At 41.8% G+C, this 24216-nt stretch overlaps 1 protein-coding gene across 1 annotated transcript in view; it reads left to right on the top strand.

Annotated features, from left to right (window-relative positions):
• Positions 1–1108: 1108 nt before the first annotated feature.
• The window catches only part of LOC128415290 (sterol O-acyltransferase 1-like), a 47122-nt gene continuing 24014 nt past the window's right edge, over positions 1109–24216 (top strand). Inside the window, exons 1-5 of the mRNA XM_053391336.1 lie at positions 1109–1634; positions 2599–2736; positions 11792–11850; positions 14565–14710; positions 14786–14845. Of these exons, the coding sequence (XP_053247311.1) occupies positions 2616–2736; positions 11792–11850; positions 14565–14710; positions 14786–14845 (386 nt within the window). The 5' untranslated portion in view covers positions 1109–1634; positions 2599–2615. The remainder of the gene's footprint in view (positions 1635–2598; positions 2737–11791; positions 11851–14564; positions 14711–14785; positions 14846–24216) is intronic.

Here is a 24216-nt window from a genome sequence, read left to right as displayed (position 1 = left end):
GATATGTAGGGTTGCCATCTACTTGTTCTTTTCTTTCCCTTTTTTTACTGCATTGATTCCTCTTGCTACCAACCTATCATGCAATTGCAGAGCAATGTGGAAAGGTTCTTATGCTTAATTCCTACATGCCATGTTACAGTTAAAGGAATACGAACCAAAACAAGGGGGTGGGGTTGTCAACCTGTGGGTCTACCGAAGACTCTGTGCTGGCAAGGTACAAAACAAGCCTGGAAAATTGTGTTTTGGTTTAAAGAGACACAATATGTGCAGACATACACTGTATATGCAAAATGGTTTGTGCTTGGCCTGTCATGATGGACACCAATCTGAACTTATTCTATGGTTTATTTCTGTAGACTGTGGCATCATTAAAGTTGGCATAACTTTCAGTATCGTTGTGGCTTTAAAATTCAGCTCTCTTCTGCTGAGTATTATGCAAGATTTTCCTCATTCTGACGCCACCCGTTTTTGGCTGAAGCAGGGTTCACTTGGGAGCTTGTTTCCTATCATTGGTTTGTATACTTCCTGAAGGAAGACGATGTGGAGTTTCATGGTGTTTACAAAGTTGGCATAACTTGATATGTAATGTATTCCCCAATGAATTCTCTTGACCCGGGTGCTAGTCTTCATCTTAAATGTGACCTGGAAGGCATGCATGACATTCCTGACTTCTTAAGACCTAAAGCACAGGGCTTTTGTGCTACCAGCAAACTTTAATTATCACCTCCTGTAAAAAGAATGGCTTCCATGCAATACACAGAAGGCAGGATTCAGGAGACATACAAGATAACCAGTTAAGTCATTTCCCACATATGGTGTGTGTTTGGAGCCTGTATTTACTATTTAAAACACTTCGTCCAGTAGATTCCAGGGTGGTTTACAATAAGCATATATCTTAATCGAAAATAGAAATAAAAACTGCTTGCACAAGTTAGCACCCTTGTGCCCATGTTACAGACTAGCAATGGGTCTGCTGTTTTCTACCATTAAAACTGCCCTCTTTGGCTGCCCCGTGTGACAAGGTGCTTGCCATATCCTGGTTCCAAAATGGGGTTGCCATATTCTAATTCCACAAAAAATCTCATGAGGTTGGCTGCCATACTATGAACACTTCCCTTGGCACAAGCTGTATTAAACGCCGTAGGACAGTTTCCCGCGTCAGCTTGCCTTGAATCATTACCGATATCTCCCAACTGTATAGTTTTCTGCAAGGTGCCTTTAGGTGGCACTGTTCGACTGAAACATAAGCACTGTGGATTAGCTAACTAGCCCAGGTGTGCTGAACCATAGTCCCTCCAGATGTTGCTGAACAACCTCCCATCCTCAAAGCTCCCAACCTCCCATCAAAGCTCCCAACCTCCCATCAGCTCTAGCAAGCATAGCCAATGTCCAAGGATGCTGGGAGTTGTCCTTTGGCAACATCTGGAGGACTAAAGGTTCCCCCTGCGTGATTTAGTCCACCATTCTGTTTCCAAAGGGGGCAGCGACGTATCTTGTTCCCATCTCCTCCTCCGGCTTCTCCTCCTCTTTCGCCTACATGCCCTGAAGGCAGAGGTGGAGCCAAGCTATATAGCGCTCCCCTCCGCTTGCGGAGCTGCAAAAGACGCAAGAAGGAGAGAGACACGGAGACTCAGGTGGGCGCTGCGGGGACGGTGGTGATGGGACTCGGGCTGGGGCGAAGGGCGAGGGGCGGTCAAGGGCTGGAGAGGGGGCGCAGGTACCCCTCCTGAATCTCCCGGTCGCCGTCGAGAGGGAGCGATGGCGTGCGGAGAGAGGGAGAAGGAGCGAAGGAAGCCTGCTGGTCCCCTCTTCCTCCTCTCCTTTCCGTGCGTAAAGGCTGAGCCCACCGGGTTCCAAGCTGGGAAGTGGGAGCCATAGTTTTCTAACTTGGATGAAATGGAAAACTATGGTTATTTGTACGATTTCTGGTTTAATTACAGCTTGGGGAAAGGGCTCTGTAGTTGGGCAAAAGGTTTGTTAAGGATGATCAGAACTGGCAGCAAAAAAGTGCCGTGTATGTGTGATTTATCCCACTAAACTGAGATGTCACCTTAAACACAAGGGCTGCAAGTGGCGAAATCTTATCCTTATGGAAGATTTTAAAGGAACAAAGATCGGGTCAGATAACATTTCCTGCAACTTTAACTTCCATTAATAATCAACCAAAACAAATCTTTTGAAAGATACAAGTTTAAGGCAGCCTTTTTAACCATACATCCTGATAATGTTGTTAGATTACAAGTCCCATCCTTCCTAGCTAGGAAAACAAGCAGTCAGAGATTATGGGAGTTGTAGTCTAGCAACATCTGGGGACCCAACCAAGATTGAGAGAGGCTGGTTCAGAGAGTGAAGGGAACAGTTTGTGGTTTTGAACAAACCCTATCCTCTACTTTCACAACTTTCATCAGTCTGAAGTGGTGTATTTAGAAATGTTTTCTGGCAGCCAAGATGCCTAGGGACTTGTTTTGTAAAAGAAAGATTGAGAGAACACTGTGCTTCTTAGAATGATTATAATTATACATCATATAATAAAGAACGATAAGCGCATGGTCATAAAAAGCTGAGGTACTTCATAAGAGTAAATTTTCTCCTCTACAGTGCGTTAGCCTCACACCATGGCGGGTGAAGAAAATATCTCCGTAAGGAATCGCCGATCAACTTATGAGACTGCAGAAGAGAAAGAAGACTTGTCAAAGAGGCATGAAGCAGACAGGTCTTTCCCACAATCAAGCAATGGTGAGATTTCTTCATCAGTAACTGCAGAGATCTTATCTGATTTAGCAGATGAAATGATAAGCAGTGACATGATTTTAAATCTGCATGTGAACAAAAGATCTGAAGTAAATATGAATCTAATTGTTTCCGGTGTTCACCATGTTCAGTGGGTTTACTCTGAATCAAACTTTGTGGACTACAACCCAGTGCATGTATCTTGGTGGTGTAGTTCAACGTGGTACTCAGCCAGTTCTGAGTGTGTTTGCCTTGTGCTAATAACTTGACCTTAGCACTGTATTTGTTCCCTGACTAGTTTTCTTTTAGCTGGGTGCCAAATTTGTGAAGCCAGCGGAGGGGATTCTTCTAGAGAACTTTTATGACCTGACTAGGAAACGTATCTATACTTAAATTATCCGTGTTGTAGTTTTTGTTTCAACAGCTACCAGATATTTGCCTCAAGATGTGAATACTGGCATTCATTGCTAAGCTTGTTTACTCAAATTCAAGCTGGGTGTGAAACTGCCTTCTACTGAGTTGGACCAGCAGTTCATCTCACCCAGTACTGCTTACTCAGACAGGCAGTTGCTCTTCAGACCACGTTATTGTGGTCGGGTGGGATTCCACCAAGTCTTTGTGTGCGCAGAATGAGGTCCACTCGCCCAACCACCCTTTCCCTGCCCGCGGGTTGCCAATCCCTGGTGTAGATGCAATTATGAGATTTCTTTATCAGTAACTGCAGAAACCTTATCTGAATAAATATAAGAATTTATCAGTGGATTTATTTTGAATCTGCAAATGAACAAAAGTTCTGAAGTACAGTAAATACGAATTCTTCCTCAGATCTTAAATAATGGATTGTTTCCAATGTTCACCATGTCCAATGGGTCTACTATGAGTAAAACTTTGTTACAACCCAATACATGTATTTTGGCTTTCCAATCTTTCTGGACCTGTTGGCACATCTGTAAAGTGGATTGATTGTTGTGTTGCTACACACACCCTACAACAAAGCACACCTTGTAAACCATCTTTGTCTTGTACGACAAAGCACATCTTGCAAACTATTTTATTGTTTGTGATAGGAAAAAATGCTGCTTTCAAGCCAAGTCGGTGTGTGGGTTGTGGGTGTGTAATATTGGGGGTGCCTGGGATGGCCTCTGCTGAGTCGTGCACTTAGGGTTGTCATATCGATGACCACTGGATTCTAACCATAGCTGAGAACTCAAATGACAAATTGAGTTATGATGAATTTGCGTAGCTGGCAAATTGTGTTTTCAAGCTGCTCCTGTTTTCTAGCCTCACAGCACTCAACATTGTAAGCTCAGTCCTGTTTGAAAGCTCAGACCCTGTCTCCAGGGAACAGGGCCTTTGGGAGGCTGAGCGATGGCCCTAATTGTGGTCTGTCAATTTGAAAATAAAACACATTTCAAAGGGGTATAGGATGTTGATTCTCATCCCAGGCTTCCCCAGCTGACTCCTCTTCATCTTCATACTTCATTCTCTGGACCGCTCTTGCTCCTACAAATTTCTGTGCTGCATGTGGAGCCTGCGCAGGGTCCTACTTCTGGTGTGCTATGTGTACAGATGTGCATTGTTGCACTATGACAGCCTTCACTAACCTTGTGCCTTCCAGGTGCTTGGATGGGGGTTGTGGTCCAAAACTTGTCATGGCACCAGGTTGGCAAAGGCTGTAGCATCAGAAGGAAATGTTGCCAGCGATGGGATGCTGAAACCACAGGAGGAAGAAACATGTGCCTACTCCACAATTTAACCAGTGCCCTACATACATCTCATACAGTTCATTCCCATCTTCAATCACAGATATGATTTCTTACATCTTTTATCATCTCCCCAGCATCATGTTCCACCAACTTTGTGTCAGAGACTGGTCAGAGGAGGATGTTGGAGACCGCCTCCCTAGCTTGACCCTTCCGGGGAGGAGGAAGATAGTATAGATTTACAACAGGGGTTTGGTCACAGCTCAGAGGCAGATGAGGGGGAAAGCTGGGAAATCATGGGGGAGCCGGAACAATACTCGGCTGACAGGTTGTTATTAGAAAGCATCCCAGACCTTCCATCTCCCAGAACCCGGCGAGCCTTAAAAGTAGGAGAGCAAAGAGCTCAAAGACAGAGGGCACATAGCAGCACCTGTAGGAGAGACGGTGAGAATGACGAATGAGGAAGTGGGAGAGACGGGGTGTGTGTGCGCGGTGGAGATTGACTCGGGACAACGCCATTATCCAAGAGGCTGGGTTCTATAGCCTCTCTCTGTAAATACTGAATAAAAAGGGGACAGTACATTCGCTTGTCTTTATACGTTCCTGGGCAAGCAGCCGGAAGTCGCTGGCAGCCGCTTGACACCTTGCTCAGAAAATTGTTATCATTCCTCATAGACTTTTCTCTTAAGTACTCCTTTGTATCATTACTACTCCGTTCACAAATTCCTTGACTTGATGTCCTAAACAAAATAGACTTGAAAGACTCCACGTTAGGTCTTGAAAGGCAGTGTAAAGGGGGGCGGGGAATACCCATCAATGCAAATTCCAAAATAATTGTTTATGGAATCCCATTTTGGGACATATTCAGTTTGTCATGCATAATGAATCTTCTTATCTCCAATTGTAAAGATCGTTAGGAGAGGTGCTTCTTGAGGTTCCACAACCAGGAGCAGCGCATTGTGTAGTAACATTGGGACACATATAGTCCTTTCCTTTTGGTGCCAACTTAAAATGGTTTTCCCTGGCATTTGCATGATGTAAATTCTGGAACTGCCCACATTTTAAAAGGTTTTTCATATCTCCTCTCAGTCTCCTCTTCTCCAGGCTAAACATACTCAGCTCCCTCAACCGTTCCTCATAAGGCTTGGTTTCCAGACCCTTAATCATCTTGGTTGCCCTCCTCTGTACGCCTGGATACACTCAGGATTAAATTGATAAAAAGCAACCAGTGCATTCCATCAGGATTTCTTGTTGGTTATGAAGTTTAAAAAACTTTAGCAATGTTATTAACTCAGGTCCCATGGCCACTCTTTTCTTTTCTTTTCTTGAGTAAAAAAAAGCCTTTGTGCCTTTGATGTGAATATACCCGTTTAAGTGTTCACACCAGCAGCAACCACCCTCAAGCTTCCCTCCATAATCTTGTCAGGGAACTGCCATCGGAGCCTAGAGTGGAGGTAAGGCTCCCCAACGATGCAGGAGAAGGGACCAGCAGGGAGAGAGAGCAAACTTCCTTTGAGGAAGGAAATAGGAGTGACACCAGGAAGCAAGGGGGGACTGCGGAGAGAGGGCTCCAAGACTCTTCCACAGAGACCAGCGGGGAGAGCCCAGGACCTCCGTTGGGCACGCCCACTCTGCGCAGGAGACTTCCGCGCAGAGAGGCTAGGCGGAGACTTGGCGTCAAAGAGCTTCTATGTTGGAAGAAGTTCAGGAAACGCCCACTGAAGGATTCTGCCAGCGACTGACACAGCCATGGAGAAAGGGCTGTCCAGCCAGGGAAAGGTTCAGCCAGGCAACGTTGCCTAGAGCGGCAGCCCCCTTTACGCACAAGCAACCCCCAATTCCCTTTACAAATCTTTATTAAGAATTTCAGCATAACAATTTATCCAAGACATATCATCCTAATTTCCCCCCTAATTTCCCCTCCCCCCTCCCCTGCAAAAACCCACCCTCCCACCCCCGCCCGGACTTCCCTCAGCTTCTCTCTCTGGTTTTTCAGCACATGTTATTCTCTGCATATTATAAAATTGTAAAGATCCTTAACTTATCTGAACAAAGTGCGTGATTGGCTCCATTATTATCAAATAATGGAGGCATACAATTCGGATAAGAAAATTGGATTTCAGGTGGAAAAATCAAAATTGGAAACATTGTTAATTAATTTTATAATGAATGATTTTAGAGTGTTGTTTGTGTTGTACTTTTGTATTGTTTTATTGTTGTTAGCCGCCCTGAGCCCAGCTTCGGCTGGGGAGGGCGGGATATAAATAAAATTTATTATTATTATTATTATTATTATTATTATTATTATTATTAGATTCCAAAAGTAAGAATTTGTCAAAAATGTATAACTTGCTGTTGAAATGGAATACCCAGGATGAAACTGTGAAATCAGCTATGATTAAATGGGCACAAGATGTAGGACATAATATCATGATGGCTGACTGGGAACAGTTATGGACCACAGGTATTAAATTTACGGCATGTAATGCCTTAAGAGAGAATATAATGAAAATGATTTATAGGTGGTACATGACACCAGTCAAGCTTGCAAAAATCTACCACTTGCCCGACAACAAATGCTAGAAATGTAAAGAGTCTGAAGGTACATTCTTTCACCTTTGGTGGACATTCCCAAAGATCAAGACCTTCTGGGAAATGATCTATAATGAAATAAAAAAGGTATTTAAATATACCTTTCTGAAGAAACCAGAGGCCTTCCTCTTGGGCATGGTCGGCCAATTGGTGTCAAAAAAGGATAGAACTTTCTTTATGTACGCTACAACAGCAGCAAGAATACTGATTGCAAAATATTGGAAGACACAAGATCTACCCACGTGGGAAGAGTGGCAGATGAAGGTGATGGACTTTATGGAAATGGCCGAAATGACGGGCAGAATCCGGGACCAGGAAGAAGAGTTGGTGGAAGAAGATTGGAAGAAATTCAAGGCTTATTTACAAAAATATAGCAAAATTGAGGAAGTTTAGAGGGAGTCTGGAAAGAAACTAGGTGACTTTTGTATAAATACTATAAAGGACTTAAGATAAATAGACTGTCAAAGGAAATGAGGGAAAGTAAAATTATATTATGTTAAGATAAATTATTGGTTAACAATTTGGGAAAGATGGAAAGAATTTGCTGAAATAATTAACCGAAGCAGAATACAAAAAAGGGCGGCGGGAGGAGGTCAAAGAAACAAGCCAATGAAGTTAAGTTAATAAGGTTTAATCTACTTTTCTGTATTCTTTTTTTCTTTTTTGTTGTTTGATTGTTTTTGTTTTACTTGATATGTTTGTTGTTGTTTCTTCTTTTTTCTGTTTTGTTGTATTTTTAAACTTCAATAAATATTATTATTTTTTAAAAAAAGATCCTTAACTTATCTGTCTATATGTTACCAATAATAAATTTCTGTATGTTTATTCAAAACCTGCCAAGGAGTCCAGTTCATTTTGTTGTTTCTTTAAGTACTTTGTAAAAGGTTCCCATTCTTCTTTAAAGTCACAGTTGTCCTTATCATGCAGTTTGTGCGTCAATTTCGCCAGTTCCACATAGTCCATCAATTTCCCTTGCCACAGTTCTTTTGTCAGGATTTCTTCATTCTTCCATCCTTGTGTTATTAAGACTCTTGCCGCCATTGTCGCATACATGAATATGTTCTTCAATTTCCTTGGCAGGTCTTTCCCTACAATCCCTAACAAAAATGCTTCAGGCTTTTTTACAAATGTTAATTGGAACATTTTCTTCAATTCATTGTATATCATTTCCCATTTTTTTTAAAAAATTCACTACAATCCTACCACATATGATAAAAAGTCCCTTGTTTTTTCTTACATTTCCAACATATATTTGAGCCAGTTTTGTACATTCTAGCTATCTGTACTGGTGTTATATACCATCTATACATCATTTTCATATACAGTGGTATCTCGGGTTAAGTACCTAATTCGTACTGGAGGACTGTTCTTAACTTGAAACTGTTCTTAACCTGAAGCACCACTTTAGCTAATGGGGCCTCCTGCTGCTGCTGCGCCGCCGGAGCACGCTTTCTGTTCTCATCCTGAAGCAAAGTTCTTAACCTGATGTACTATTTCTGGGTTAGCGGAGTCTGTAACCTGAAGCGTATGTAACCTGAAGCGTATGTAACCCGAGGTACCACTGTAGCTTTCTTTCAGTAAAGAACAGTCTGTAAATTTTAAATCAATTTTCCACAATCTTTCCCAATCTTCAAACATTATGTTATGGCCTATATCTTGTGCCCATTTAATCATGACTGATTTCACCTCCTCATCTCTTGTTTCCCATTCTAGCAGAATACTATATGTGCCTTTCAGCAACTTTACTTTCCCTTCCACAACTTCCTTCTGAAATCTAGATGTCGTATAACTGAATCCTTTCTTGTTATCTTCTCTGTATATCTCGTGTAGTTGCCAATAATGTAACCAACTCTGAAAATGATCTCTTAATTTCCATTTTCCTTCTCGATCCTTTAACAAGTCAGCATACGTAAGCCACTTTCCTTTCTTTCCAAGTGGTTTAAGCAGTAAAGCTTCGTGTGGTGAAAGCCACCAAAGAGTCTTCTGTTCTAATAAATCTTTATATCTCTCCCATACTCTCATTAGTGATTTCCTAATTATGTGCTTATAAAAACTTTTATGTACTTTCCCTTTCCCATACCTTATATATGCGTACCAACCAAATCTATTGGCATGTCCTTCCAGTTCTAATGCTTCTTGCTTTTCCAACTTCATCCAGTCCCTAATCCATACCAAGCATGCAGCTTCATAATATAATTTAAAGTCTGGGAGGGCAAAACCGCCTCTATCTTTTCAGCCTGTAGAATAAGCTTTGCCCATTAGGGGTCCAATGTGGCTTGCAAGGCCATTTCAGGATTCAGGAAGGGCTTTGCATGAAAACACCCTGCTTTGTTTTAGCAAGGGATTCCAATGCAAATCGCTTCCTGATTTAGGAGATGGTTGGCATTGGAAAGGAAGGGCATTCAAAGAACTCAGTGCTACCCTTTGAACCTCCAAAATCTGGAAGTTTATGAACAAAATGAGACAGTTTTCAAACAGCCCAGTATGAACCTGTAGGAACCTTTGGTTTGCAAAACTCATCACTGTGGTTTGTGGTTCTGAAATCACCTTTTGAAAGCAAAGCATAGCCTGATATGATAGCAATGACAGGTGGTGTAATGAGCAGTAACCAAGCCCATCCTTTCATCCTAAGCAATCTGTATTTAATGAATCTTGTGATGCCATAACCAGGGATTTAACAACCGGTAAGTACAGTGGCGGGTGGCGCGGGTGGCGCTGTGGGTAAAAGCCTCAGTGCCTAGGGCTTGCCGATCGAAAGGTTGGCGGTTTGAATCCCCGCGGCGGGTTGCGCTCCCGTTGCTCAATCCCAGCTCCTGCCAACCTAGCAGTTCGAAAGCACCCCCGGGTGCAAGTAGATAAATAGGGACCACTTACTAGTGGGAAGGTAAATGGCGTTTCCGTGTGCGGCTCTGGCTCGCCAGAGCAGCGATGTCAAGCTGGCCACGTGACCCGGAAGTGTCTCCAGACAGCGCTGGCCCCCGGCCTCTTGAGTGAGATGGGCGCACAACCCTAGAGTCTGTCAAGACTGGCCCGTACAGGCAGGGGTACATTTACCTTTTACTTTAAGTACAGTATGTTCCGGGGATTGTGTTTTTGATTTTTCAAAAGGGCATGCTATCAGAGGACTCAGTTAGACTGATAGAGAAAAAGCAATTTGTATGTGTTGTATGTGGAATGTAACATTTTGCCACCAGATGACAACATGGAGTCCTGGTTCTCTCTACCTCTTTTAAATTTACAAGGCTTTAAACTAAAACGCTTCTCTGATGTGTCTACATCCAGCCAGAGTTTAGCGATCTAGTGTATTTTTATTGTTTACTTGATATTTACTGTTTGATGATTGGGGTCCCACACTTGGAGGAGAAAACAGTTTATTGTGGGGAGCAAGAAGCTCAGACCACACCCAAACATGTGAAAGGAAACAGTTATAGTTTCACAGAACACAGAAAGATTCAATACCTCCAAGTATAGCATTCTGGTATACGTGACCTTTATGTCATAAGACACCCATCATGCCAACTCCTGAGGGATGCACATTGTGATCAACATGCTCTTGCGTGATCAACTTGTAGGCAGCTGAGCTTTGATACTCCTTATTTTGTCATACATTGCTTAAGCAAGCATTGCCCAAGTTATCATCCTAGTTTCCAGCAATATAGCAAGCTCAAAATTTCACATAGCAAGTTCTTCACTTATCAAGCTGGTGGTTTAAGCAGAACCTCAGGCATTCCTGGCACATTCCTACACACTTACTTAGAGCTCAGCAAAACCAAGCTAAAGGGGATTTCATCAATAAAAAGCATTTTTATTTTTCATTTATTAATATGAATGTTCCTTCCCTAGTTTGGCTGGAATTTTGTTCAAGATATGCCCAAATACAATTGCTGAATGCTTGTTTAATGAGAGGAATTTCAAGAAGAACCATCTAACTGCAATTCTGCAGAAACATATTTGTTTTTGTTTTCAGAAAAACTTATTTCTATGCATTGTACACTTGTTTTGTCACAGTTGAATGTCTTGTGTGCACCGTCTCTGCCGTCTTGCTCTCACTTGGCTAGTGAACTGGTGCCTGGGCTGTACCACTTGAGGGTGCAGGGGGCAAGCGGTGCATGGACGGTTGAATCCTACAGATGTCCGGCAGGTGGCCAAGCTAGAATCCTTCTCCCAGCACCTCCTTTTTTTTAGTATTTGGGTAAAGGGACCCCTGACCATTAGGTCCAGTCGTGGCCGATTCTGGGGTTGCGGCGCTCATCTCACTTTATTGGCCGAGGGAGCCGGCGTACAGCTTCCAGGTCATGTGGCCAGCATGACTAAGCCACTTCTGGCGAACCAGAGCAGCGCACAGAAACGGCGTGTACCTTCCCGCCAGAGCGGTACCTATTTATCTACTTGCACTTTGACTGCTTTCGAACTGCTAGGTTGGCAGGAAGTATTTGGGTAGATAAGTTTAAATGATCTGCCCCAATTAACTATGGTTTTAATGCACTCTAGGAAGCGAAGCCTTGGAAATTGGAATAGGTTGTTTTTCCTTTTGGTCGGTAGCGGACAACTAATACAGGTACATCTGGGCAGGGGAATAAGTGAAAGTTTTAAGGCTAGTAACTTTTGTGGACTTATTTGCAGCACTGATATTAAAATACTTTAAATTTCCAGTTTGCATACTTTTCCTGTTTTGCCTTTCATACTTGCGGACAACTTTATTTATTTATTTATTTATTGTATTTATCATTGAAAATACAGCAACAATTTGTTTTTTCCCCTCTTAGGTCATGTTGATGTTGACCATTTGGTCACTCGAAAGATGCAGCTTTTGGTGGAGGCTGAGGTAAACTTATCTGAATTGTAGTTAATATGAGTTGACAAGGAGGAATCCCTAGATAGCAAAAAAAACAAACTCCCATCTGTGATGGATCTATGCATAGTATGGGCCTGTTAGAAATCCTAAATCCTGTAAATTGGGAGTCACTGAAACTGGGACTGCTGAAAGATTTCCTCAAATGCAAAAATTATAAACGATGCTCACTTTCCTGTGAGCTCTTATAAACTGGAGAACTATCTAATCATGCTTCCTCAGAAAATCAAAATTAGGGCTTCTGACATTTTTTTTATTTGAACCATTACAGTCCTTTGTACTTTTATTATCCCCAACCCTTCAAATGTTCATGCTTTTCTCTGATGCCGTAGAAACCTTCAGCTGCTGTTGTAGGGCACAGGTGGCGCCTGGGCTGCTTTCCTCCTCTAGTCTGTTAGCAAGTGAGATGCTTAAGGAATTCATTCTTTGTGAATTCCAGTATGAATAACCTGATTTGGTTTGATCCCCGGAGGTACACTCCATTGTCTCTTGAGACAGATGGATGCCAACAATAACAACCTGATCTGCACCTCCTGGCCAGATTGAAACTTAAACCATTCACCCACTTCCACCTTTCTCAAATATTCCAGCTCTTCGCTAAGAAAGCATATCAAAATGCATTTAGAAATATTGAGAGAAAATGTGTGTTTAATTGCATTAAAAGAAAAAGCAGGACAAAAGAGAATTGTGAGTGCATGAGAAAGCAGATAAGTTCTCAGATATTTGCTGTTGTATGTGAAAAATAAAAGTCTTTTATTTTAAGAAGAAGAAAGTCTCACAGACTGGCTATCCATCACTAGCCAAAGCATTGCTGCTCATATTTAGTGCAGCTAGAGCCACAAGAGCTGCATATCCATGTTTTTGTAAACTGGGACTGGAAGGCTGTGGGGTTAGGCTGTTCCTGCATGCTACTGCTTTGGACTGTAGGGAGGGTTCACAGGTGGCTCTGGAACTATTGCTGGGTATCCTTTTGAGTCTTTGAACTTATCAGGAATTAATTAGTGGGAAGATGGTGGAGAAGCTTCCCTGGGAATCGGCTTATCCACCTACCAGCTTTTTCCTGGTAGTGAGCAGATAGAGAACAGGATACATCTTCCTAGTTTCAGGTGGGGCAGCAGTGAAGCCCAACAGATCTTGCCAGCATGTCAACTGCCTCAGGGAAAAGGAGCCGCAAAGTGCACACAATCCTTTCTTTTTGGGGTGTGTCTGCAATATGTGAATGGATAACAGCAGGTGACCTCTTTCCCCAGGCAAATTCCCAGGGCTACATGGAAAGCAAGAACTCTGTTGTTGCTCAGGTGCTGTTTGCCCTGTGCAGCAGAAACCCTGTAGCTTGCTTTCCCTTCTCTTGGTTCTTTCTCTTTTTTATTTTTCACTCCCTCTTGGTATCATTCTTTGTTGACTGTGTGGAGCTTGGCAATGGCAGATCAATCAGCCCTTTAATTTGTAAACAAACAAACAAAACACCATGTGCTTTCTGAACACCCTGCGCTAAGCAAAGCAGCCCGAAAACTTCCTATCACACTTGTTTGCTCTTCTTGCTTAATTTTAGCCATCCAGCTTCTGTTTTTTAATAACTCTGGAAGTACAAGAGTATTCCTCTCTGCTGTTGCTGCCCTTGCCCCTGCCGCCCAAATAAAATGCCACATCAAAGCAATCTTAGTGCTAAACTTCTAAAAATGCGTGGGAAATCCTAAGTGAAATGTGTTTCCTCGTTTAATTTCTTTAGACATTCTTCCCTCCAATGGGAATAGTTGTGAGAGACCTTTTTCTTGGGTTCTGCTGGCCAGGACTCCACCTCTGAAGCAACTTCATTAAACTGTTAGCTGTTCATTTTTAAAGAATCTGTGTGTGTATGGTGCGGAGTTAACCAGAACTGAGCATTTTGTGGGTGACCATGGTGCCTTCTTATATCCTGTTCTTGGACTTCTCAGCTTTCCTTAAATTTAATAGACTAATAGAATGTGTTTTGCATATGGTTGGTATTTGACTAGTAAAACAAAAACAAAACAAAAAGCCCCTGCAGAACAAGTCAGTTTTCTGGTCAGATTTCTGTCAGATATGTTGAGTGTAAGCAAGATGGGAGGCAGCTAGGCTAACTATGGTTTTCTTAGAAAGGCTCTGCAGTTGGCGACTTTGCTTCCTCATTCTTGGGGAGCTGCTGATAGGTGGCTTAAACCAGGAATGGGGAACCAGATGTTGCTGGACTAGGAAATCCCATCAGCACTGACCATTGTCCCCACTGGCCGTGACTTTGACTGGGGTCCAAGAATATGTTGTCAGTTGTCAGGAAATAAGACACGTTCATGATTTGTTGTTAGCATGGTGTTAGGAAGTCAGCCTTGCATTTGAAGGGAAAGAGTAACATGCCGTTTTAGCTAGCAAATTCCAGGCAATACTTATCAATTACAGTGGTACCTCAGGTTAAGTACTTAATTCGTTCCGGAGGTCTGTTCTTAACCTGAAACTGTTCTTAACCTGAGGCACCACTTTAGCTAATGGGGCCTCCTGCTGCTGCTGCGCCGCTGGAGCCCGATTTCTGTTCTTATCCTGAAGCAAAATTCTTAACCTGAAGCACTATTTCTGGGTTAGCGGAGTGTGTAACCTGAAGCGTATGTAACCCGAGGTACCACTGTATACTTAAGGTGTTCTCTTTTTTATTCCTTCCTCCCTCCACATTTTATCAGCAAATGAAGCCAGCTTTCATGCAGCAGATCGACAGCCACTTTACAGAATTCATAAATGGCTTGATTGCAAAGTCTGTGCAGCTTGAGTTTTCGCCCCCTGCCTTCTCAGCCATGTGCTCAAAGAAAGACGGTGGCTTCAAAAGCAAGTATGTTGGTTCTTGGCTGAGCCTGAAGCAGAGTTGATATGTTGATTTGTTGCTGAATATTTGTTCTTTTCACAGGGAATTAAGAGCACCTCCAGAACACGGAAAAGTTTTTGTTGCTAGAAAGTCTGTCTTCGAGTGAGTATACTAATTAGATTTTATATTTTACTAAAGCCCTTGCTAAAGTTAAAGTTGCCTTGATCCAGTGGGTGGCTTAGCTCGACTTCCGGTCAGCGCCAGCGACAAATGGCGGATTCCCTCTGAGCTCCGGAGGGAATCGGCTCCACGGGACAGGGTCTTGCCGCTCCAGCGAAGCGGGGACCCGAAGAAATCACAGGCAGTGAAGCCTGTGAACTTGGAGACTCAGCGGGCTCCATTTGTGCCCCCCCCGACTGCGAAGGAGCCTTTTTAAAGGCTGCGGAATGGAACGGGGGTGAGCGGCGCGGAGCTGAGAGTCGTCTACCGCTTCCGTAGAGTGAAGCCGCACGGCCATAGTCGGAGAGCGCTGATTTCTTCCTGGGCAATTGGACTCTAAAGCAACTACTCGTGAGTAGGATTAAGTGAATTAATTGGAGGGAAAAAATTTAAAAAAAAATTCGGCACCGAAACGGGAAAGGTAAAAACAGGAAGTCTACCTTTCCAGCTTGTAAACAGATCAAAGCAAAGAGACTGTAAAGCTGTAACTTTGAAAGACGTCTCTTTAAAGGTTTAAAATCCAGCACCAAAAAAGCGATCCCCCCCTGCCTGCAGGAGCGGAGGGGAGAAATTTGTATTTACCTGCAAGGAAGGAGGGAAGTAAAGTTACATCTGCTGCCTCTGAAATCTGGGAACGGACTGCCTATGATAGGGAAAGCCTAACTGGGAAGAATTGCCAGCACGTTAAAGGTAAAGATTTCTGATACAACTCTGTGAAAGATACAGTGTTTCTGGAACTGTTTCTGACTAAAAAGTAACTTTTAAGGACACTGAATTTGTGGCTTTTAAGGGTATTGGGGACATATAAGGACTATATTTGTTTTAAAAGTTGCAAAGTGAAGTTGGAAGTGTGTCCCCCTAGAGGAGACTATGTTGCAATAACAACTAAGCCACTAAGTAACCAAGCTGTGGAAAATTCCTCGTCAAAACAAATCTACCAGGCGTGAGATTGACCTTGGACTGTACATGAGAGTGTTATGGCAGATGGGAAAGGGAAGATAGAGTCGGCTCAGGAAAGAATTACTAGGTCCGGCAGACAATACAAGACTGATATTACACATCAGAGAAGGGCCTTGACATCCGGAGCAGCAGGTACAGTAGGAGCTGCTGCTTCGCAAGTAAAACCAAAAGCTATGTCATCTGAAGAGTTATTGGCTCAGGCACTTGGCAAAATTAATGCATCTTTGGAAAATTTAGCTAAACAGGTTGCAGAGACAAATAAACAGGTTGCAGAGACAAATAAACAAGTAGTTGAGGCCTCAGCAAAAATCGACTTGAACACTACAAGTATAAATGAATTGGGAAAGAAGGTGAATTCTAACACACAGTCCATTGAAAAGTTACTAGAGGAATCGGCCTCAACTCGAAGGATAGCAGAGGAAGCTAAGGAAATTGCATCTGCTGTCCAAGAAAAGATACCACCGGTATATAAGAAATTAGAAGACCATGATTTGACACTGTCTATGATAGAATTACAAGGAAAGGGTTAGAGAAATTTAAGAATTAGAGCAGTACCTGAAAGTGAGAAAGACAACCTGGCAGACTTCCTTACAAAGGAATTTACAGATTTTTGGCAACAGGACTTGGGAAAAGAGGAATTCAAGATAGTGAGTGCTTTTAGACTTGGCAGAAGACAAAGAAAGAATAAAGCAAGAGATTGCTTGATCGCTTTAAGAACAAAAGAAGAAAGAGACAAAATTCTGAATTTGCACTACCAAAGAACTTTGGAAATTGAAGACGCATTTGTAGAGATCTTCAAGGACATACCCAAACATATCTTGGATGTAAGACCCTACTACAGAGATCTGGTGGCTCTTTTGAGAAAAAATAAAATACTCTTCAGGTGGGAATTCCCCCAAGGCCTATCTTTTAAATACAGATGAAGGAAAATAAGAATAAGGACAGTGAATGATAAAGACAAGTTTTTGAAAGACCACGAGGAGGATCTACAGAAGGAAGTGGAATCTGCTGAGGACCCAACTGCATCAGGAAAAGGAATCTTAGACATAGCAAATCTATCATTTGGACTTCTGGGCCCAGGGAAAGATAAACCACCTACAGAAGAAGAAGAACAACTTGGAGCAGTTGGAGGTAAAATCAAGTAACTGATCATGGCTTTGCAACTTCTAAGTTGGAATTGTAATGGACTTAATTCCCCTCGAAAGAGAAAAGGTGTTTTTCATATATTAAGAAAAGAACGACTGGACTTGATATGTTTACAGGAAACACATGTAATGAGGCTACACAGGAAAATACTTATCAATAAAAGATTGGGACAAGAGTTTATTTCGTCTGACAAGGTTAAAAAGAGAGGAGTGGTGATATATGCGAAAGAGAAACTACTACCGAAATTAATTTTTAAAGATGAACAAGGAAGATATTTGGCAATTGAAATTCAACTTCAAGGAGAGAAATTTCTGATTGTAGGGGTGTATGCACCGAACGAGGGGAAATCCGAATTTTTTAAGAAGTTGAATGAGATCCTTTTGGACTATATGGACTATAATATAATCCTGATGGGGGACATGAATGGAGTCATATCTACTAATATGGACAAGGCACAGAAACAGGTAGTCACCAAAGATGGTAGACTACCAAAAACTTTCTTTGAACTAACTGACAATATGGACTTGATTGACATTTGGAGAATTAAGAACCCCCTGGGGAGAGAGGGAACTTTCTTCTCTGAGGCTAAGATGACATGGACTAGAATTGACCAAATTTGGATTACTAGAGGAATGGCACCAAAGATAAAGAAAGTGGAAATCTGCCCTAAAACTTGCTCTGACCATAATGCTGTAAAGATGGAGATGAAGCAAACATCAACCGGCACCTTCAGATGGAGGATGAATGACACCTTATTTAGAGATGAAGAAGTATATAAGAAGGCCCAAAAAACTTTGAGAAATTATTTTGAAATAAATATGTTAACAGATGTTGAAAAAAGAGTAATCTGGGATGCAAGTAAAGCGGTGATGAGAGGGTTTCTGATACAACAGAATTCAATAAAGAAGAGAAGTCAAAATGAGAAAAAAGACAAAATTTTAGAGAAAATAAAAGAAGGGGAGAAAAAACTGAGAGTAAAGCCAAAGTCTCCGGAGATTTTGAGAGAAATAAAACTTTATCAAGTACAATACATGGAATTGATGAATCAGGAAATAGAATGGAAAATTAAACAAATGAAACAGAAGACATTTGAATCAGCGAATAAATGTGGGAAGCTATTGGCTTGGCAATTGAAAAAAAGACAAAAATTAAATACCATCACAAACTTGGAAGTAGAAGGGAAAGACATACATAACCCAAATGAGATTAGGAATTGTTTCCAGAAGTACTTCAAACAACTATATGCACAAGGGCCACAGAATGAAATGGACATTGACTGTTTTTTGAAAACAAATGGATTACAAAAAATTTCACAAGAAAGCAAACTAATGTTGAACTGTAAAATATCTGACCAGGAGATAGAAGGTGCCATCCAAAATATGCAACTAGGCAAGTCTCCAGGACCGGATGGGCTGACCTCCAGATATTATAGATCTTTGAAAGAGTGGTTATTACAACCTCTGAAGGAAGTCTGCAATGAAATTTTGGAAGGGAAAAGGGCACCAGAGTCGTGGAAGGAGGCTTATATTACACTAATACCGAAAACAGAGACTGAAAAGACTCAACTTAAGAACTACCGTCCCATATCCTTATTAAATGTGGATTACAAAATTTTTGCTGACATTTTGGCTAAGAGACTGAAAAAAGTATTGATGGAGGAGATCCATAAGGATCAAGCGGGCTTTCTTCCGGGATGACATCTATCGGACAATTTGAGGAACATAATTGACATTTTGGAAAAGTTAGAAGTGAATATAAACACTAAAGCAGTTTTGATATTTGTGGATGCGGAGAAAGCTTTTGACAACATCTCTTGGAGTTTTATGAAAAAGAACTTACAGGGTATGGGGGTGGGTCAAGGTTTTGAGAATGGTAAAGGTGCAATATATTCTGAACAAAAGGCCAAATTAATTGTAAATAACGTGGTCACGGAAGAATTCAAGATTGAAAAAGGGACACGACAGGGGTGCCCAATTTCCCCATTGCTTTTTATATTGGTCCTGGAGGTCCTGCTGAACATGATTAGAAGGTTAAAGGTATACAGGTCGGACCCAAACAGTACAAATTGAGAGCTTTTGCAGATGACTTAGTCTTAACGTTACAGGAGCCAGAATCTAGTACTAAAAGGGTTTTGGAACTAATTCAAGAGTTTGGTCAGATGGCAGGATTTAAACTGAATAAGGCAAAAATGAAGGTGTTAGAGAAAAATCTAACACTGATTGAAAGAGAGAGGTTCCAGAATGAAACAGGTTTGAATGTGGTTAAGAAGGTGAAATATTTGGGGATTAATATGACAGCAAAAAAATGGGAACTTGTTTAAAGATAACTATGAAAAATGTTGGACGGAAGTGAAAAAAGATTTAGAAATTTGGTCAAATTTGAAGCTTTCCTTGTTGGGCCGAATCGCAGCTATAAAGATGAATGTATTGGCTAGAATGTTGTTTTTATTTCAAACATTGCAAATTGTGGACAAGATGGACTGTTTCAAGAAGTGGCAGAAAGATATTTCTTGATTTGTATGGCAGGGCAAGAAGCCCAGAATAAAATTTAAAATACTAACTGATGCAAAGGAAAGAGGTGGATTTGCCCTGCCAGACCTTAAACATTACTATGAATCAGCAGCATTTTGCTGGCTGAAAGACTGGCTGCTTCTTGAGAATACAGACATTCTAGATTTAGAAGGTTTTAACAATGTATTTGGGTGGCATGCATATTTGTGGTATGACAAGGTTAAAGCACATAAAGCATTCAAAAATCACATGGTCAGGAGAGCGTTGTTTAATGTTTGGATTAGATATAAGGACTTATTGGAAAATAAAACCCCAAGGTAGTTGTCACCGATGGAAGCGAAAGCACAGAAAAAGCTCAATATGGAGGCCAAATGGCCAAAATATTGGGAAATTTTGGAACAAGAAGGTCATAGATTGAAATTGCAGAGTTTTGAGAAACTAAAGAACAAAGTGCGAGACTGGCTTCATTATTATCAGATAATGGAGGCATATAATTTGGATAAGAAAATCGGCTTCCAGGTGGAAAAATCAAAATTGGAAACAGAACTGTTAGAACCTAAAACTAAGATTTTGTCAAAGATGTATAACTTGCTGCTGAAATGGAATACTCAGGATGAGACGGTTAAATCAGCCATGATTAAATGGGCACAAGATGTAGGATATAACATTATGTTTGCTGACTGGGAACAGTTGTGGACCACAGGTATGAAATTTACGGCATGTAATGCCTTAAGAGAGAATATCATGAAAATGATATACAGGTGGTATATGACCCCAGTCAAGCTGGCAAAAATTTATCACTTGCCCGATAATAAATGCTGGAAATGTAAGGAAAGTGAAGGTACATTCTTTCACCTTTGGTGGACGTGCCCAAGGATGAAGGCTTTCTGGGAAATGATATATAATGAAATGAAAAAGGTATTTAAATATACCTTCCTGAAGAAACCAGAGGCCTTTCTTCTGGGCATAGTCGGCCAACAGGTGCCAAAGAAGGACAGATTTTTTTTTATGTATGCTACAACAGCAGCAAGAATACTTATTGCAAAGTACTGGAAGACACAGGAATTGCCCACTCTGGAAGAATGACAGTTGAAGATGATCAATTACAAGGGATTGGCAGAAATGACTGGCAGAATCCGTGACCAGGGAGAAGAGTCGGCGGAAGAAGATTGGAAGAAATTTAAGGATTATCTACAGAAATATTGTAAAATTAATGAATGTTAGAGTGATGTTGGATGGAATTTAAGAGGTTTTCAGCTGTAATGTTCTGAGGGATAAGGGGGGGAAAAGAGAGGGGGAATTAGGTTAAGAATTATGGTTAAGGATTTGTTGAATCAATAATTTGAATTGGAATACAAAAAGGTATGAGGAGGTCAGGAAAATATGTCAATGAAAGTAAATTATTGTGAACTTAATGTGTTTTTAATTTTTATGTATCTTGTTCTGTTTTGTTTTTTCGTATTTTTTTCCTTTTTCTTTTTGATTTTTTATATCTTTATTGTATTAACTTTGAAAATCTTAATAAATATCTTTAAAAAAAAAAAGATCCAGTGGGTGGCTTATCTGCACATCTCGTTTCTCCCTCCCAGTAGATCCCATTCATTTTTATGCTGTGTAGACTGAAAGTTGGTATTCCCAGCCTTTATAAGTGTTCTAGTCCAGGCTTCCTCAACCTCAGCCCTTCAGGTGTTTTTAGCCTACAACTCCCATGATCCCTAGCTAGCAGGACCAGTGGTCAGGGATGATGGGAATTGTAGTCTCAAAAACATCAGGAGGACCGAGGTTGAGGAAGCCTGTTCTAGCCAATTGGCTATTGCACATCCCAAATTCTAACTTGGATGTGGCTGGATTCTGGATTCAGAGAGGCTGTTCTGTTCTGTAGAAACTGGTCAACAGAATAGAATAGGCATCCCCAAACTCGGCTCTCCAACTGTTTGGGGACTACAACTCCCATCATCCCTAGCTAACAGGACCGGTGGTCAGGGATGATGGGAATTGTAGTCCCAAAACATCTGGAGGGCCGAGTTTGGGGATGCCTGGAATAGAATGTCTATTGCTGGGTAATCCAAACTCCTCATGGGTGGTTTGGTTCTCCAATAAAGTTTGTCCCTAACTTCTTTTATATACTGCCTAGGAGAACCCATAACGGAATGGTACCTTGGCCCATGTAGGTTCAGACTTGGATATGATACAGTCCTGTGTTCTCCAGGGCTCCTTTGGAGGCCAGGTGGGATTATCAATTTAATAATAAATGAATAATAAGCACCCTAAGCCTGTGAGACCCAAATATTTACATAGCATGGAGTGGGGATTACAAAAGGCTTCAGCTGGTGCAAAATGAGAGAGTGTTCAAGTGAAATGTGGTCTACAGCAGCTCTGTGGAGTTTCTGGCCTGTTTCCGGCATCCTAATTTGACCCGCAAGGCCACCTTCCTCAAACTGGGTACACCTGTGGGACAGGTAAAGATGTAGTTCCCTACTGAAAGCAGGTTTGCTGACACCACCAATCAGCTGATTGGCAGTGCCAACGAAGCCCTGTGCCTTTGCTTACGTGGTTTGATTTCAAACCATGCAGGCACAGGAAACTGGGTTTGCTGGCACAGTTGACCATTGGTGCCTGCAAAGCCTTGTTCCAGTTTTGATTTCAAACTGCATGGGCAAAGGACTTGCCCTGATGTCATTATTACAGCAATAAGGGTTGCTCAGGCTAGCATGAAAATTAGGAATCAGGGGTCTGGGTTAAGTTGAGGCATGTCCCTCTCTAGCTTAAAAGGCTAGTGTTGTAAGTTAGCTTCTTAGTAATGAGGAGATTATTATTTTAGATCATGCTTCGAAGTATTTGAGGGGTGTTGATTCTACTACAATAGGTAGAAAGCTGTGGTTTGATCTGCAAATTTCTGAACATTGGCCATAAAATAGGCCCGGGTGAGATGTAATTAAGGTTGTTTGATTTAATTGACCTGGGACTGCATCTGTTTTAATGCCGAGTGCTGGAATTGGCCATGAGTGCAGGATATCTTCTGCTGAGATTAAAACTCAGATGGGGGATTCTCTTGGGACTACAACTCGATGATCAACTTCTAGTAGGCGGAAATTTCCGGGATGTAGGTCGCATGTTGGGACTATGTAGGAGTCAAACAGCAGATTTTCATAGTCTGTATAGTCGTAGCTTCAGTATCACTGGTGGCCAATGGCTTTAATAGTTAAAAGAGGGTTGTTAATTTCATCTATTAAATAAAGGATCTTGAGGGAGAGGAGTGCAATTAGGATTAAAATGATTGCGGGGAGGATACCGTATTTTTCGCTGTAAAAAACGCACCTGACCATAACATGCACATAGTTTTTAGAGGAGGAAAACAAGAAAAAAAATATTCTAAACGAAACAGTGGATGTATGATTTTTGTGGTTCATGCTGTGGCCAAAGACCTGTGATCTGATGGTGAGTTTGGGGAGCCCAATGCAAAAATCCTGAGGATCCATGTGGATCCATGCTTTGTAACCACGTTTTTGCACCACTGCGGTCCCAGGCAACAGTGGATGTGTGATATTTGTGGTGCAGGCTGTAGCCATGGACATGCTATGTGATCTGATGGTGAATTTGGGGTGACCCAGTGCAAAAATCCTGAGGTTCCATGTGGATCCGTGCTTTGTAACCACGTTTTAAGTGGGGAGGGAAGGAAAAGCACTTAAGGGACAAGGAGCACGCGTGGGGTGTGTGGAGAAGGATGCTGCTAATAATGCAGGAGAGGGGTATAAGGGGAGAAGGCTCCTCTCCTCTCCCGCTTTGCTCCTTTAAAACAAGCAGCCTCTGCTTCTCTCCCTCCTCCCCGGCTTAGAGAGCTGAAAAGCTTTGCTGCTATTTAGCGAGCTGAGTGGGGAGGAGAGAAGGACAGAGAGCACGGTTGCTTTAAAGCAGCCAACCAGACAGGAGCCGCTTACACCTGTGTAAGCAGCTCCTCTCCCACTTTGCTGTTTCAAAGCGAGCCACGGAGGAGGGAAGGAAGGGGATCCATGGATCCTCTGCTCACGACTGCAGCAGATTCCCCCCCCCCGCCACCCGTAGGCATTCACTCCATAACACGCCCAGACATTTCCCCTTACTTTCTAGGAGGAAAAAATTGAGTGTTATGGTGCAAAAAATACGGTAATTCAGATTATTTCCACTTCTTGGGCATCTATAGTATTACTGTGAGTTTTGTTGATAATATAAGACTAATAATATATAGTACTAAGGCACTGATTTAAAAATATATATTAATGCATGGTCATGGAAGTGAAGAAGTTCTTATATAATGGGGGAGGCTGCATTTTGGAAGCCTAGTTGTGCTGGGTATGCCACATAGGCTTGATTGACCTATAATTTAGCACTGACAGAGCTGTGTAATTTATTTACTAGGACCTCATAAGGAGAGAAACTTAAGAGGCTGTGTGACTGGCTTGAAAGTGGTTAGAGGTGGTTCAAGTCCCCCCTCCCTTGAGGTTTGTACATAGGTTGATTCTTCGTAGGTATAATATGGGGGTGGGCAGCCGAGAAGTCATTCCAAGTTTGTGTTTGTTAATTCAAGGGTAAGTACTTCATGTTTAGCTGCCAGAGCTTCTCAGATAATAAATATTATTATAATTACTGCTGTCAGTGAAATTAAGGAGCCAACTGATGAAATAGTATTGCAGAAGGTGTATGCCTCTGGATAGTCAGAGT

This window comes from Podarcis raffonei, chromosome 6, assembly GCF_027172205.1.
Source record: "Podarcis raffonei isolate rPodRaf1 chromosome 6, rPodRaf1.pri, whole genome shotgun sequence".
NCBI lineage: Eukaryota > Metazoa > Chordata > Lepidosauria > Squamata > Lacertidae > Podarcis > Podarcis raffonei.
This window is presented reverse-complemented; position numbering and strand designations above follow the sequence as displayed.